Genomic DNA, 17,637 nt, shown 5'->3' with positions numbered 1-17,637 from the left:
CCCCACAAAAAATTATCCCGACTTGAAGTCGAAAATAAACTCATTACATTTCCAGAAAAAAAACATTACCTTTTTGTTCCGACTTTCGATACGAAAGTAACGGAATATTTGTGCTCGGGGTGGGTTTTTTTTTCTTCAGACAAATTTCGACTTTTTAACTAGCCATTTTTGACGATTTTTTTTATCATTCGAAAGGTATTGTTGTCTTCTTGAGCTCAAACTTGAAAAGATATTTCACCTGTGATCATTTTTCGTAAAGTTACGTGGGTTTAAAGATTGCCATTTTGGCCAAATTGGGACAATTAACGCGCGATATATTTCGCGCTATTAACGCGTAAGCAGAGATGTAATCCGTCTTAGAGATCGTTCCAAATTGGTTAAAAGAAGCTAATTTGCCATAATTTCTTTGTTACTAGGAGCGAAATCTATCCTTTGTACTTTATTTGGCGTATGGGGGGATGATTTTGATAAAAAAAACTTCAATTTTCAGAAATTTTTTTTTGTTTGTTTTATTTCATTGAATTTTTAAATGTTAGTACTGCTCCATAAACCTTAAAAGGCAGTCGGAACATTCAGGGCTTCGCCCTGATACGAGCAGTTTTGTTATTTATGAATTCAAAACTGTAGCAGAACTAAAAAAAAAAGACAACTTTGAATCATCTTTGTCAATCGATTAAGATAAAATTTGATGCATTGAAACTTGATCAAAATTGACACTTTATAATAACACAATACACCCCATGATATAACAAGACTGCTCGTATCAGGGCGAAGCCTTGAATGTTCCGACTGCTTTTTAAGTTTTATGGAGCAGTAATAAATTTTAAAAAAATTAAATGTAATTTAAAAAAATGAAATTTTTTTTTCTAAAATTTGATTTTTTTTTAAAAAGTCATCCCCCACACGTCATAATAAGTACTAAGAGAAAAATTTTGCTCCTATTAACAAATCAATTAAGGCGTATAAGCTTCCTTGAACCAATTTGGAACGATTTCTAAGACGCGTTAATAGCTCGAAATATATCGCGCGTTAATCGTCCCAAATTGGCCAAAATGGCAATCTTTAAACCCCCATAACTTTACGAAAAATGATCACAGGTGAAATATCTTTTCAAATTTAAGCTCAGGGCAACAATACCTTTCGAATGATATAAAAAAATTCTCTCAAAAATGTCTAGTTAAAAAGTCGAAATTTGTCTGAAGAAAAAAAAACCCACCCCGAGCACAAATATCCCGTTACTTTCGTATCGAAAGTTGGAACAATAAGGAAAGACAGTTATTGTGCAAAGGTCGACCACAGTCTTAATAAAATGATTCTTCAAGAGTAAAACAAAAAATAGGCAGAAATAAGCAATTGTAAGCGGCCATTTGAATATGTTATATTACTCGACCCATTCCCATGATTAGTTGTGGTACGTGATTTTGCGACGAAAAAAATAGCATGTACAAGTAAAACCCATGCTTCAGATGAAAACAGTCTGTGTTTTCGATTTGCACCGGCACTAGTTTTATGGAAACAGAAAACTTTCTTTTGTTTCGGACCATCGTCAAACTGTTTATTTTCGCCAGCTCAGTTCCCGTAGCACTGATATTTTTTAAGGAAAATTCAGCTCTTTTTGTAACACTTGAAATGTCATTTCTAATACCTCAATGATGCAAGTAATTGAATGCCGAGTTTTTTTGCGTTATTCTCAAGTTTTTCTCTAGGTTTTTGAAAACTCATATGGCGTATTAACCAAATTGCATTGTTTCTTTGTTGAATTTTTTGATCAAAAGGTTTTTAAAAATTCAATTTCTGGCTTCGTATTTTTCTTATTTCTCAATAGAAGCTAAATTAAAGCTGATTTCGAAGTTGTGTGCACGCTTATAGATATTTTTTTTTGCTCGCGCTGTTTTCTTGAACTATCGATCATGATTGTTTATTGGTTTGCGTCTGAAATTCAGTTTTTTACTTGTTTGTCCATTCCAATTTTAAAGCAGTTTTGGTGTTTTGGGTTTTCATAGCAAACAAAACAGGTTGATGATATTTTGTTAGTGTTTTTTTAAATATTTTGATATTGAAAACTTCATATTTTGCTGAAAATATAAACAAGAACTAAATATGATTTCAATTGCGCCGCCAACCATAAATAACAAAAAAGAAGATGGTTTTCAATTTTTAATTTGATTTTGGTTTTTCACTTTTCACTTCCTCGTATTTTTGAAAAATTTTAAATTCAAGGGTTTATTTTCGCTTTCCACATATTTGAAGCTTTTAGGAATCTTCTCTGCAAGTCTGACTTTGGAATATACCTAGCGCAGTTTTTCAGTATGATCGAAAAATATGATTTCATGACTAACCATTTTTTTTTGAGGAAAAAATCTTTCTTTCCTGTTTTCACTAGAAATTTTTTCCTCTAGTCAAATTAGTGAAACATTGTGCATTAAAACTTTTGACAACGAATGACTGTTCATGTTGATTATTTGTTTTCAGCTCAACCGTCAAAACAAAATAATATTTTACGCAGAGGCGAAGCTTCGCTTCGCAAACACTTGCAAGAACACGTCTCTATAAAAGCAGCTGCTCTATGAAGTGCAATAATGAAAATTAGAAAAAAACCTCGAATTTTTCGTCGGCAAAAATTCGTCTACCGCTGAAGTTCGCAATTGCGACCTAGAGATTAAGAGGCTCCCATACTAACCACTACGCCACGGACGCTTAATTTGTACCATTAACTACTCAGTCACAAATAAAGCAGAGGACAGATGATATGCATTTTCCAATGCTACAGTGAATTTTCCAAATAAGTGAGCACTTTTAATGGAAACTTTTTTACTGATTTAGGTTAGAAAAACAGAAAGTTCTTAATAACACACTATGCTGATCGCAAGTGTAAACGACTTTTTTCACTTTGATCATCCAACTTTTCATCGCAAGTGGTGCAAAGCTCAGCTTCGCCTCAGTGATCTAAACTCCAATTTTATGTAGACATCTGGAACCTTGAAATTACCAGGCTTGAAGCTTTAGAAAAACATGATTCTTTAAAATTTGTTTTGTGGATGCTAATTAAATGCAAACTACAGTATGCTTACTGTACCTTTTGCGCTTTCGTCCCAGTAACTTTTTTGCAGATTGTGGTATATGACAGCCTGGATGAAGTTGTTTAGAGAGCCGGCTTGGACTCTCTGGAATCTGTCCGCCGTCAACACATCCGCATTCGCATTCTCAATACACGCCGCCTTAATCGTTTCCACGTTACCTGGTAACATACACATAACATTTTAAATTATTTTTAAAAAATTATCGAAATTGCAGACAGCGAATCATGCGGGTCTTTTTTGCTTGCAATTGCTGATGAAAATAGTTAGAAACTTGTAGAATAAAAAATACTCGAGTTAAGGCGGCGACTGAAGATACGAGCGACGTGATGTAAATTCAATTCGAAACTCCGGCCCGATCAATTATTGGCAATTCAAGATAGTTGTAATCCAAAAATCAGTCGCAACCTCTTCGATTCAAGTATACGTTGCAACTGGCGCAACCAAAGGAGATATCGCAACTAAAATTTTCCGGATTCACAGCGGCTCGTTTGAACAAAAAACGGTGGTTCATGCGCGACAGAAAAAAACGTCGCGACCGGTGCGACTCAAAAAATCGTGAAATGAAAAAAAAATCAGTGCAACTAAAAAGTCTTTCCAATCAGCGCGATTCAAAAAACGCAACTGGTGCAACCAAAAGTCTGCAATTTGGGCTTTCGCAACTGATGAAATACGACGCGACTTACGAAAAAAGCTCGCCTCTTTTATAAAGATAATCAAAAATCGCGGCTGAAGTGGGAAACTTCGGTGGCGCCATTTACCTCGCCACTGCGGACCCCAATGTTTTTTTTCTTCTAAATTTAATGCAACAAAGCGCTTCGCTACTATTCTTCCTAAATGTTCAATCAAAATTTATAACGCGGAATTGCTTCTTTTGAAAGTAGGATTATGAAAAAGTTTGCACCTGATTTTAAAAGAAGAAGGATTGACTCAGTTGAAACGACTAAAATAAGACTTTGATGCGATTAAGCTAGTTTATAATGCAACTTTGATGCGTCTAAGCTACTTAATAATAAAAATTGACACACAAACTAATTATGCTGTCCCAATTTTTTTTGGTTTTCATACCTCCTCCACTCGTTACATCATAAAACTGATACTTATGCGAAGCGGGGAAAAAAGCGAACCTAAACTTTCAAGCTCAAGTACTGCATAAGCTTTCATCAAAAAAATGTTTTTTTAAGTCAACAAAAAGCTGACAAATTGAAAGAATTGAATGAAAAAACTAAGTCAAAAACCTTGATTAGCATGCATATTTTAGCCCAAACAACAGAGCAGGTTTAGGTTGCCAAAAAAGTTAAGTCAGAACCTCTAAAATGCCATAATTTAACTGTTCTGCAAACAAAGTTAATCAAATGAAAAACGTGGAAAAGTCGGGTAATTCTTTCCAATTCTCCTGTTAATGTTGGGAAGGGTAATTTGGTGTGTTTTTTTTTCGCCCAGTACAAATTTGACCAAGTGCAAAACTTGTGACAATTCTGTATACTTGATTTTAGTGTTTTCTATGTCTTTTCGCTTACCTATTTTGACAGCTCCTGTTGAGTCATACGTGTAGTTGGCTGCTGATATGAAGTAGTTGCCTCCACTGGTCGTAATGTAGAAGTATGACTCATCATCATTCCCATCGTCCTCTACCTAGACAGCACGAAAACTTCAGATCAGAATTAGGGAGAACGCCAAAATGGGCTGCATAAAAAAACCCTCAGTAATCTTTTTTCTAAACCTGGAAGAAATATGCACATTTTTCTAAGCGAATTAAACTTGGAAATCATTGATCATTATTTTTGCAAAAAAAAATAATGTCAAATACTTCGATGAGTACTTAGTTTTAAGTTTTGTATACTTCTTTTGTTTTTCTCCGAATCCCAGATAAGATTGAAATATATTTAATATTATTTTACCTCATTCAATTTTAGAATTCAACCTGATTAACCTCCACTTCCCCCAATTTTTTTTGAGTTTGAAGAAAATGGCCAAAAATAAATGCAAAAAAGGAAAAAGGATAGCCGGTTACTGTGCAAGTATGACAGAATGTTCCGACCGTAGTCTTAAAAAAATACAACAAAGTTTTTCAAATGATTGTCGTTTTTTTTCGGCGTGGCGTAAAGGAAAACTGAAGATTAGGTATATTTGACAGTCATAGTAGAATAAGCAAATTGAAAAACAATTTTTGCAGAAAAATCACTTGAAAAAAGAAAAAAATTTCTTTCAAGTTTTGCGTTTTTTTTTTTGAATTTTTGAAAATTTTACGTTACTCAAGAAGAACAAAGTTTTTACGTTTTGAATTAAGCTATTGTAAGCTTTAAGCAAATAAAATAAGACTGCTCGCTCGCTTTATTCGCTCTAAATAAGACGAAAAATCAAAAATTTCAAACCGGTGTTTCTCAACACTGGGAAATTGTTTGAAATCTTTTTTAATGTGGTTTGAATCACGACTGTAGATTTAAGGGCTTATATAAGGGCTTTATTATGAGTATCTGATTTTGTGTGGAAAAAATAAAAAAAAAGAAAACACCCGAATACAACGTTCCTCCCCATTTTCAATGGTCGGAACAATGATTTATGATAACTTGTAATGCTCACAGTAAAATCGATTGCTTCATCCATTTCGTATGTGATTGGCGTCCCTACTCCTACATCAGTTGATGCTTGTACCCCCAGTTTGAACTCCCCGTTGAAGTGCGACTGGAACCCTTCCAAAACTAGACTGATCACACACTTTGAGAATTCGTTCACGGGTGTTTTGATTATGTATGCTGCGTGATCATACTGCTGCATGAACTCGGCTCCTTTCGTTTCATTTCCGTCCAGATACACTGTGACGTCTGCAAAAAAGCAGAAATTTTTTCTGCAGCTTCGATTTGTTTCTATCTGATTCTATATAAGACTTTTGAGATCTCAAAAAAATTAGTGGATGATAGAATAGAAAATTAGGAAATAGAATAGAAAGCAACTCGTAAATCAAAAATTTAACTGCTAAAAACAAAAGCTGAGAAAAAAATCAGAAAACAAAAATCACAAAATGAGCATTTTTAGAAATCATGTCCTTCAATGACAATTTTGAAAGTGTTTGATTTCAAAAAAAAAAATTTATAAAAAAAACATTTAAGAAACATCACTTACATCTAATCTAGCTCAACATGAACGTTTTCAGTATTCAAAAAAATAGTAGAAAAAACTGAAACAAAATTAAGCCAGCACATGTTTCTATCTGATTCTATATAAGACTTTTGAGATCTCAAAAAAATTAGTGGATGATCAAATTTGAAAAACTATTAAAAAAATATTTGTTTTTGTTTGTTTATCAATTAGTAGCAAAAACCAACGATTATAATATATCAAGAGAATATCACAGAGGCGGTTAAGCAAGTCGAGTGATGTCTAATTATGGAAAAATAATTAGAAAAATATCTGTTTAATCTCAATTTAGACTTCGCAATCTGACATAATTTTGAACCAGAAATTTTCATTGAATGTCAAGTTATCAATTATATAATTCTCTGCACAGAAAAACTTTGTCCATAAAAAAAGTCAATTTGTTACGAGCAATGTTCATCAGTGATGTTATACATATTTGGTCAATTTCTTGGTTAAATATCCACATGACTTTTGCCCTATTTTTCAAATTTGATTTTCTTTTTTTCTTGCAATTTGATTGTTTTTAAAATTGAAATAAGACTGCTCATATCAGGGCGAAGCCCTGAATGTTCCGACTGCCTTTTAAGGTTTATGTAACAGTAATAACATAAAAAAATTAAATGTAACAAAATGAAATTTTTTTCTTCTAAAATTTAAAATTTTTTATGAAAATCATACCCCTCACGCCGTATAAAGTACAATAGAATTGATTTCGCTCCTTGTAACAAATCAAATTTGGCGAATAAGCTTCTTTCAACCAATTTGTAACGATTTCTCAGAAGGATTAAATCTCCGCTTACGCGTTAATAGCGCGAAATATATCGCGCGTTAATTGTCCCAAATTGACCAAAATGGCAATCTTTAAACCCCCATAACTTTACAAAAAATGATCACAGGTGAAATATTTTTTCAAATTTAAGCTCAGGACAACAATACATTTTGAATGATATAAAAAAACCGTCAAAAATGGCTAGTTAAAAAGTCGAAGTTTGTCTGAAGAAAAAAAACCCACCCCGAGCACAAATATTCCGTTACTTTCGTATTTAAAAGTCGGAACAAAAAAGAAGACAATGTGAATTGTCAAAAACGCAGCATGAAAAAAATGTCTGCACAAAACTTTTGACTAACCGACCTTTCGTAATTCTTATTCTTATAAAACAACAAATAAAGCCAAATATTGGGAAAATCCTCCTCAAAAGACTACCTCCTCAAAAAGCAATATTTCAAAAAATCCAATCAAAAACTGATAACTGTTCCCTCTATTGTACTTAGTAACGCTCCTATGCAGAAGAAACTTTTTGAACTTCAAGTTTTTTTTATACCTTGAGGTCTAAGAAACAAAGTAAGCCCAAAGTAAGAACAAGGGTAGTCGGTTGCTGCTCAAGTAGCACACAATGTTCCGACCATAATTTTTGGTAAAATACGGTTTAGAAAGATTTTTTCCAAACTAGTGTAGTTTTTCTGCTTGGTGGGATAAAAAGATCTGACGTAAAAAATAGTTAAGGCCTATTAGAGTGTAATAGTAATTTAGGGAAATTGGACAAAAATTTTTGTAAAAAAATGATTGACGAAACTAAAAAATATATTTAAAAAAAAAGAATTTTTTTTTCAAAACTTTTTGCAGAAATTTTTTTATTTAAAAAAAATTTGGTACACAAAGTGAAGATAAAAATCTCCAAAAACAAGTTTTACTTGCTTAAAATAAGTTTTAATGTTTTAAACTAGGCATAATTCAAATGTTGTAGGTCTACTCGCTTGCTTCATTTGGTCGAATTAAGACAAAAATTTTTTTAAAAAATCAAACCGGTTTTTCTCGACACTGGGAAATTTTTTGGGAATCTTTTGAATGTGGTTCGAAACTCGGCTTTCTTTAACATGATATATCACTCAATTCAGTCCGATCATTATTTGTGGTGCCTGATTTTGCGTGGGAAACAAAAGCAAAAAAAAAACTTAAACACACCCAAATACAAAGTTCCTCTCCATTTTCAATGGTCAAAACAAAAAAGAATAAATCGGTAATTTTGTTATACAGCTGGAAGTTTTGAAGAGCAAGCTAAACTTTAAAACTAAAAGTAGATTGCGTGATCTACTTCTATTTGCCAACTCTTGTCATCGGATTGCTCACTTTAATTGTCATTTAGAAACTGATGTAGAAGCCTAAGTTATAAAAAAATTATAACCAAATCAACAAAAAAGCTACGCCAAAAGGAATGAAAATGACAAAATAACACGAATTCTATTAATCAAAATTTCTGGTGTTTATTGACATTTAAAAAACATGTTAATGCAGAGTTTTTTCGTAGAATGAATTTTTTCTCAAATATCCGATTCAACATTGGTGCTTTAACCATTCAAAATAAATTTGTCAACTCACCATTCAAAGTAGGAAAAAACGTCACGCAAAAAATTAAAAAAAAAATTCCGAAGAACTATAATTTCGAAACACAATTATCTCGAAAAAGAAAAGGATCTTATCAAGTTTTTCCTTGTTGTAATAAAAACATAAAATTTTTATAAAATTATCAAGATACCTTTATAATAAAAATTTTCTATCAAAAACAATCTCAAACCTTATGAGCAAAGTCTTGCATAAAGTAAAAAAATTCTTTACAAAAAATAGATTATTAGAGGCTACACAGAACTATTTAAATAAAATAAAATCCAGAAAACAAAAATGATGATCATATTGTTTGTTGGCCGTATGATTTCTAATGATTTACTTTTTGTTTCAAGATTCCCCTTATGGCGATTTTTAACAAGATCGCACAATGGTTTCATTAACCTGTATCCAACGCAATTCAGGACAAGTTCTTTGAATTTTTAAATGTTTTATGATTAGTTTTTCATGATTAAAAATAAAATTAAACCAACCTGATAAAACCGAAACTAAAGTTAGGTGAGTATTTTGAAGGGAATCTAAAGCATCAATGCGACAAGTCGGGTGCATTATCCTCTCCAGTTGCACTTCTCTACTCATTTTTATTGAAGCGCGCAAATTGCATTTCATTTAGGAAATAGAATAGAAAGCAACTCGTAAATCAAAAATTTAACTGCTAAAAACAAAAGCTGAGAAAAAAAATCAGAAAACAAAAATTACAAAATGAGTATTTTTAGAAATCATGTCCTTCAATGACAATTTTGAAAGTGTTTGATTTCAAAAAAAAAAATTTATAAAAAAAACATTTAAGAAACATCACTTACATCTAATCTAGCTCAACATGAACGTTTTCAGTATTCAAAAAAATAGTAGAAAAAACTGAAACAAAATTAAGCCAGCACATGTTTCTATCTGATTCTATATAAGACTTTTGAGATCTCAAAAAAATTAGTGGATGATCAAATTTGAAAAACTATTAAAAAAATATTTGTTTTTGTTTGTTTATCAATTAGTAGCAAAAACCAACGATTATAATATATCAAGAGAATATCACAGAGGCGGTTAAGCAAGTCGAGTGATGTCTAATTATGGAAAAATAATTAGAAAAATATCTGTTTAATCTCAATTTAGAATTCGCAATCTGACATAATTTTGAACCAGAAATTTTCATTGAATGTCAAGTTATCAATTATATAATTCTCTGCACAGAAAAACTTTGTCCATAAAAAAAGTCAATTTGTTACGAGCAATGTTCATCAGTGATGTTATACATATTTGGTCAATTTCTTGGTTAAATATCCACATGACTTTTGCCCTATTTTTCAAATTTGATTTTCTTTTTTTCTTGCAATTTGATTGTTTTTAAAATTGAAATAAGACTGCTCATATCAGGGCGAAGCCCTGAATGTTCCGACTGCCTTTTAAGGTTTATGTAACAGTAATAACATAAAAAAATTAAATGTAACAAAATGAAATTTTTTTCTTCTAAAATTTAAAATTTTTTATGAAAATCATACCCCTCACGCCGTATAAAGTACAATAGAATTGATTTCGCTCCTTGTAACAAATCAAATTTGGCGAATAAGCTTCTTTCAACCAATTTGTAACGATTTCTCAGAAGGATTAAATCTCCGCTTACGCGTTAATAGCGCGAAATATATCGCGCGTTAATTGTCCCAAATTGACCAAAATGGCAATCTTTAAACCCCCATAACTTTACAAAAAATGATCACAGGTGAAATATTTTTTCAAATTTAAGCTCAGGACAACAATACATTTTGAATGATATAAAAAAACCGTCAAAAATGGCTAGTTAAAAAGTCGAAGTTTGTCTGAAGAAAAAAAACCCACCCCGAGCACAAATATTCCGTTACTTTCGTATTTAAAAGTCGGAACAAAAAAGAAGACAATGTGAATTGTCAAAAACGCAGCATGAAAAAAATGTCTGCACAAAACTTTTGACTAACCGACCTTTCGTAATTCTTATTCTTATAAAACAACAAATAAAGCCAAATATTGGGAAAATCCTCCTCAAAAGACTACCTCCTCAAAAAGCAATATTTCAAAAAATCCAATCAAAAACTGATAACTGTTCCCTCTATTGTACTTAGTAACGCTCCTATGCAGAAGAAACTTTTTGAACTTCAAGTTTTTTTTATACCTTGAGGTCTAAGAAACAAAGTAAGCCCAAAGTAAGAACAAGGGTAGTCGGTTGCTGCTCAAGTAGCACACAATGTTCCGACCATAATTTTTGGTAAAATACGGTTTAGAAAGATTTTTTCCAAACTAGTGTAGTTTTTCTGCTTGGTGGGATAAAAAGATCTGACGTAAAAAATAGTTAAGGCCTATTAGAGTGTAATAGTAATTTAGGGAAATTGGACAAAAATTTTTGTAAAAAAATGATTGACGAAACTAAAAAATATATTAAAAAAAGAATTTTTTTTTCAAAACTTTTTGCAGAAATTTTTTTATTTAAAAAAAATTTGGTACACAAAGTGAAGATAAAAATCTCCAAAAACAAGTTTTACTTGCTTAAAATAAGTTTTAATGTTTTAAACTAGGCATAATTCAAATGTTGTAGGTCTACTCGCTTGCTTCATTTGGTCGAATTAAGACAAAAAATTTTTAAAAAAATCAAACCGGTTTTTCTCGACACTGGGAAATTTTTTGGGAATCTTTTGAATGTGGTTCGAAACTCGGCTTTCTTTAACATGATATATCACTCAATTCAGTCCGATCATTATTTGTGGTGCCTGATTTTGCGTGGGAAACAAAAGCAAAAAAAAAACTTAAACACACCCAAATACAAAGTTCCTCTCCATTTTCAATGGTCAAAACAAAAAAGAATAAATCGGTAATTTTGTTATACAGCTGGAAGTTTTGAAGAGCAAGCTAAACTTTAAAACTAAAAGTAGATTGCGTGATCTACTTCTATTTGCCAACTCTTGTCATCGGATTGCTCACTTTAATTGTCATTTAGAAACTGATGTAGAAGCCTAAGTTATAAAAAAATTATAACCAAATCAACAAAAAAGCTACGCCAAAAGGAATGAAAATGACAAAATAACACGAATTCTATTAATCAAAATTTCTGGTGTTTTTTGACATTTAAAAAACATGTTAATGCAGAGTTTTTTCGTAGAATGAATTTTTTCTCAAATATCCGATTCAACATTGGTGCTTTAACCATTCAAAATAAATTTGTCAACTCACCATTCAAAGTAGGAAAAAACGTCACGCAAAAAATTAAAAAAAAAATTCCGAAGAACTATAATTTCGAAACACAATTATCTCGAAAAAGAAAAGGATCTTATCAAGTTTTTCCTTGTTGTAATAAAAACATAAAATTTTTATAAAATTATCAAGATACCTTTATAATAAAAATTTTCTATCAAAAGCAATCTCAAACCTTATGAGCAAAGTCTTGCATAAAGTAAAAAAATTCTTTACAAAAAATAGATTATTAGAGGCTACACAGAACTATTTAAATAAAATAAAATCCAGAAAACAAAAATGATGATCATATTGTTTGTTGGCCGTATGATTTCTAATGATTTACTTTTTGTTTCAAGATTCCCCTTATGGCGATTTTTAACAAGATCGCACAATGGTTTTATTAACCTGTATCCAACGCAATTCAGGACAAGTTCTTTGAATTTTTAAATGTTTTATGATTAGTTTTTCATGATTAAAAATAAAATTAAACCAACATGATAAAACCGAAACTAAAGTTAGGTGAGTATTTTGAAGGGAATCTAAAGCATCAATGCGACAAGTCGGGTGCATTATCCTCTCCAGTTGCACTTCTCTACTCATTTTTATTGAAGCGCGCAAATTGCATTTCATTTAGGAAATAGAATAGAAAGCAACTCGTAAATCAAAAATTTAACTGCTAAAAACAAAAGCTGAGAAAAAAAATCAGAAAACAAAAATCACAAAAAATGAGCATTTTTAGAAATCATGTCCTTCAATGACAATTTTGAAAGTGTTTGATTTCAAAAAAAAAAATTTATAAAAAAAAACATTTAAGAAACATCACTTACATCTAATCTAGCTCAACATGAACGTTTTCAGTATTCAAAAAAATAGTAGAAAAAACTGAAACAAAATTAAGCCAGCACACTTGAATTTAACATAATTTTAATTTAAAAACTCAAGCAAAGCAAAATTTGAACTCTTGCTATACAACAAAAATAGCATAGCAAGCTGACAGACAGGAAAGATAAAAAAAGCCACTACATACAAAGAAAACGGAAAAATTTTCGAAGAAAGTACAACTAGAAAACTTCAAAATATTGGCTGGAAAGGTGTTCTAATTGCAGAAAACCGGTCCACAAGCAGATTCAACCGCGTTCACTGAGAATTCAAGAACAATTTTAGGGCGAAAAAAAAATGTTGTCACGAAAAACTTTGAACTTGGAAATCTATTTTAAGATTTTTAACATTTTGTGCAAATCGGTGGCAAACATACAAATTATGGTTCCCTAGTACGACGAAAAAAAGTCGCTAGGCCGATAAAAAAGGAAACCGAAAAAATTTTCAAGCAAAATAATCAAGAAAAGAAAATATACGAAGTCAAGGCTAGTAGAATTACAAATTGCAGGTGTACATGAAAACAGAGAGAAGCAACTACAAAGCAAACACAATCAGCATCTACAATAAAACTGCAATAAACAAAAAAACTCTGATGTGGCAACTGGCCGAGAAAAAAATCCCATAAAAAAAGGAGATTTTTTTTTGAAAAAGAAAAATTCTTGCTTGAAAAACAAGCAAATCCTGGTCAGATTCGAACTCAGGAAGTTTTCCGTCCCAGGTACATGCGTTATCTCCTTTCTAAGTGTGCCAGAGAAGATTAGAAAATCAAAATCATATCAACCAAGAGACCAAGTGATTTTGTTAAACGTAAACAAAGATAAGCGACTGCTGTCCCAGTAGCACAGAAAGTTTTTTTAAATAGTAGCGTTTGTTTGACTGTGGTGTGATAGAAGGATCTGAATCCAAAACTAGATTTTCAGCAAATTCAATCGTCATAGTAAATTAGGTACATTCGACAACAGTTGTTTCCTCAAAAATTGAGTACAAAAACAACAAAAATCAATAAAGTTCGAAAAAAAAGAAACATTTTGAAAAACTTCTTTAAAATTTTGCGCTTAAAGCTAAGGCTCTAAAAAGGTTCACAAAAATTAGCTGGATAAAAATATTACTTTTTTTGGCTTTTATAGACTTGTCTTCCGGTTGAAAGCCTGTAATTGTTGACCGAGATTAAATCTGAGATCAAAAACTTGAAAAGGAACTGAAATCATCGAAGCGAAGAATCCTTTTCAGCCGAATTCAGTTCTTTTTGGGAAAACTGTGCGATAAAATTTTCGCTATTAGAACCTTGTGTAATGAGAACAAATCGAAAGAATTGAAGGATTGGCATGTGATGAACGCTATCATTATGGGAGACACTAACAATCTTTACAATAAAACAGGTGCTAGATTAATGGGCGCGGTAGAAACATCTGATGAAATATTCTATCTGGTTCAAAAGCTAGAGTCTGAGGGTTTCAAGGTCGGAATCATGAAATTTATTGGACGACAAGGAAAAGCAAGACCATCCGATGATTAAACCAATGTCATGTTGATGTCCCTAAAGAGTTTAATGATCCAATATTTGATCATAAAAGCAACCGATACAGGTACCAGACTTCGAAGGATGAGTTAAATCTAAACACATCGGATATCTGAGAGCTGGCCCTCGATTTTCGAAAGCTTTTTTAACACACGAAAAGCAGATTATGGGGAGAAAAGAGAAGTTCAGTTGATGCCAAAAATTGTTCGGATTTTGTTCGTTTTCTTTGTTTGGATTTTATTTTGACTCTATTTAAGGTTGTATTCGAGTGAATTCCGAATTTTAACTTCATCAGATTTATGGTTGCATACGTAAAAAAGGAGAGTGATCAACTTTCGTATTTTGACCACTGAACTGTGAAAAGGTTCGGGATTGTGGATTGATAGTGGATACTGGACTTTATAAGCCAAATAGCCCGGTTGAGGATTGAAGCAACACCGCTAAGTCCCAAGAGAGTTGGATAAACCAGACGGTCATCATCATCATGGCAGTTTTTTTGCAATAAAATTTATTGCAATTTTTATGAGAGAAATTTTTTTAAAACATTTTATTCGAATCACAACTAAAATGGCTTGAAGATGATACACAACTCGTTTCATTCCGATGATTGCTTGTGGTACCGGATTTTGCCTGGAAAAAATTGGGTTGCCTTTAAACCTTAAGTTACGAAAAAAAAACTTTAAATCCAATGAACAAACCGATCTTATTAGCTATTCCCCCTTTGGTAAATGGCCACGATATTCCACCCCTATCCAGAAAAAATTCCAGAAAACAAACCATATCTTGTTAACTATTCCCCCTACAAAACATAGGTACGAGTTTCCATCTCCATCCATATTTTCTAACTTCAACCCCGCAATAATTTCACTTGGGTTGAACTCAAATGTTTTTTTTAAAGGATCCCTAACATCTATTTAATGCAGACTAGCCTGCTTGTTCACAGTTCTGTAAGAAAGTACTGTGAAGAAACTCCACGTCTATCCTGGCTTGGTATCCATGACAAGCCGCCGAGTGGAACAGGCCAGTGATGAGGTCAGAATTAGCTGCAGGTGTGACCACTTCAGTTCCAAAGACAAGGAAGGAAACCTATGGAAGGAATTGCACCCTTATGGTGTTTTTTGCAGCCTTATGGTGTACCTTCGAATCAGCGAAGGAAAAATGTACATTTATTATAAATAAGTGTTGTAATGTGATTGATTCGTTAAAGAATTTATTATTTTTTCATCATCTTTTTAATTAAGTTCTTCATCTACGAGGAAGAGGGTTACGAATGCACTCAACTCCTTAACAAGTTCAAAGAAATTTCAGCCCAGCGGCTGTTCGCTCATTATTGTTGTCTTCGGTTGACTACAGTTATCTTTCCAAATTCCATAATCGCAAGGGCTATTTATAACAACGAAAATAAAATTTTTATTTTTTCATTTTGTTTTTTGTACTGGAAAATTTTATATGCAGCTTTAAAAACTTTTTTTTTACAGTTGAAAATATAGCGTGAATAGCTTAGTTATGTACTTTTCGACATATATTTTTGCTTATTCGCTGTAAATTGAACTAAAAATCAAAATTTTTAAACTGGTTTTCTGCCAGAGAACCTTTTGTGCATTTTATGCATTTTCTACCATTTGTGCGTATCACAGTCCATGTTGTATATAACTCAAGAACATATCAATTTCTGTTTTGACTTTTTAATTTTTTTTCTCGCTGTAAAATCCAAAAATTGGTTTTTTGTAGCAGTGAGTTTCCAAAAAGATGTGATAAATGTATATGCGATTATTCCTAATTATTATCTAGGACTATCTAGCTTCACTTCTACCTTGATCGTAGAGTTGTTGGGTGCAGAGGGAAAGAAGCGGACATAGCGGGCTTGAGTGTTGCCGTCTGTGTTGTAGTTGTTGCCACAATTCTCCACAATGTCCCATATTTCTCCCAGCTTGAAAAATTGAGAAACATCAAACCACATTGTGAAACTCTTAACGCGTTTTAAATAAATCGACAACCAAACCACTAAAATCGAACTTTTAGCTGTTTTTATGAACAAGAAAAACACAACCAAGATTATGAAATTCCTACTAGTCAATGACTCATTAACTTTAGAAATCGATTAGATAAGGATCTCCATTCGTGCTATATTCATTCCAAAAACCCATTTATTATAACTAACCTATTACCCGTAACAACTTTGACATAAAGTTATAGGTACTGCGGATTAGAACTCACTCACGCTTGAAAAATCGTATAGTCAACCCAAAAAACTGTTCCTACATTAAACTAAGTCAAATTAGAAGAGTCAAAAACAATCATACAATACTGAATTCGCAAGCCACATCTTCCATCGTCGGAAAATCCTGTACACTTCTTTTGTGCACACTCGAGATCTGGAACACTGTCCGGAGGTCTATCTGGAGGAAGTCAGCCTCCACGTAGTTGTGGGCTATCCATATAAACGGCATCTCGTCTTCCAGAAGAGCATCACTGGCTGCGGTTGCAACTGGGGGTGTCAATGCGTTGTAAGTGTCCAGAGTTACATTGAGCGTACAGCATTGGAGGGATGTTGTTACGATTGCCTCGACGAATGAAGCATCATAGTACACTTTGTGGATTAGGTCTATTGTTGTTGACCCAGCATTATTGGATGAAGCCAAAACTAATAGCGAAAGAAAACATACATACAAAAATATGTTCGGCAACAACATTGGTATAAACTTTTCTCGATAAGTCATACTGGTTTTGAAGAACAAAAATATTACAATACGGCAGTCATAATCGTTAGAAAAATAAATTGGAGGATTTGATTGAAATTTGATCAAATTTTATCCGAAATCAGAAATAAATACAGCTTGGCAACTATTTCAATTTTACTCCCATATTTCAGTAACAAACTCAAATGCGCTTTAATTTCAATATGTTCAATGGCGAGAAGCTAAAATAGTCCAGGTGATCAAATTTAATTTTAATTATGTTCACTAGCCTGTAGTTTCAATGCACAGGTGGTCTCGAGTGTGGAATTTCATCAAAATAGACAAAAAACTAAATGCAATATCTTTGTTTCGCACAATCAGAAGTAGAAGATCAGAAACCATTTCAGTATGAGAGTAGGAAAAACAGAAATATATTCAATGCGTCGCCAATATCTTGGTTGGAATGACAATTCAAGCGCTTAAACTGGTGTTGTCTCGAGCCGATATGATTTCTTCAATCTAAAAGACTCTAACAGATTTAAAAGACTTTTTAAACTCAACTTATGGCGACTGTTTTCTTACACGTGTTCCCGAATACCATTCTGAGAGTATTAAAATATGATTGATTGAGAGCTGCAAAGAACTCAGGCTGATTAGCTTAGGTCATATATATGATTGGATGCTGAAACTTATCATGATGATATTTGGAAAATATTTACAAGACAAGTGACGATGGTGAACATTGTTCAA

At 32.4% G+C, this 17,637-nt stretch overlaps 1 protein-coding gene across 1 annotated transcript in view; it reads right to left on the bottom strand.

The window, feature by feature from the left end:
- LOC134854825 (uncharacterized) overlaps window positions 1-17,115 on the bottom strand; it is a 74,832-nt gene extending 57,717 nt beyond the window's left edge. The window contains exons 1-6 of the mRNA XM_063871184.1: window positions 16,513-17,115; window positions 16,023-16,139; window positions 15,139-15,295; window positions 5,661-5,902; window positions 4,598-4,712; window positions 3,077-3,238 (exon numbers count right to left, since the gene is read on the bottom strand). Of these exons, the coding sequence (XP_063727254.1) occupies window positions 3,077-3,238; window positions 4,598-4,712; window positions 5,661-5,902; window positions 15,139-15,295; window positions 16,023-16,139; window positions 16,513-16,929 (1,210 nt within the window). The 5' untranslated portion in view covers window positions 16,930-17,115. The remainder of the gene's footprint in view (window positions 1-3,076; window positions 3,239-4,597; window positions 4,713-5,660; window positions 5,903-15,138; window positions 15,296-16,022; window positions 16,140-16,512) is intronic.
- Window positions 17,116-17,637: the final 522 nt, after the last annotated feature.

This window comes from Symsagittifera roscoffensis, chromosome 9 (genome assembly GCF_963678635.1).
Source record: "Symsagittifera roscoffensis chromosome 9, txSymRosc1.1, whole genome shotgun sequence".
NCBI classification, from domain to species: Eukaryota; Metazoa; Xenacoelomorpha; order Acoela; family Convolutidae; genus Symsagittifera; species Symsagittifera roscoffensis.
The sequence above is the reverse complement of the archived record's forward strand: the minus strand, read 5'-3'. Positions and strand labels throughout refer to the sequence as shown.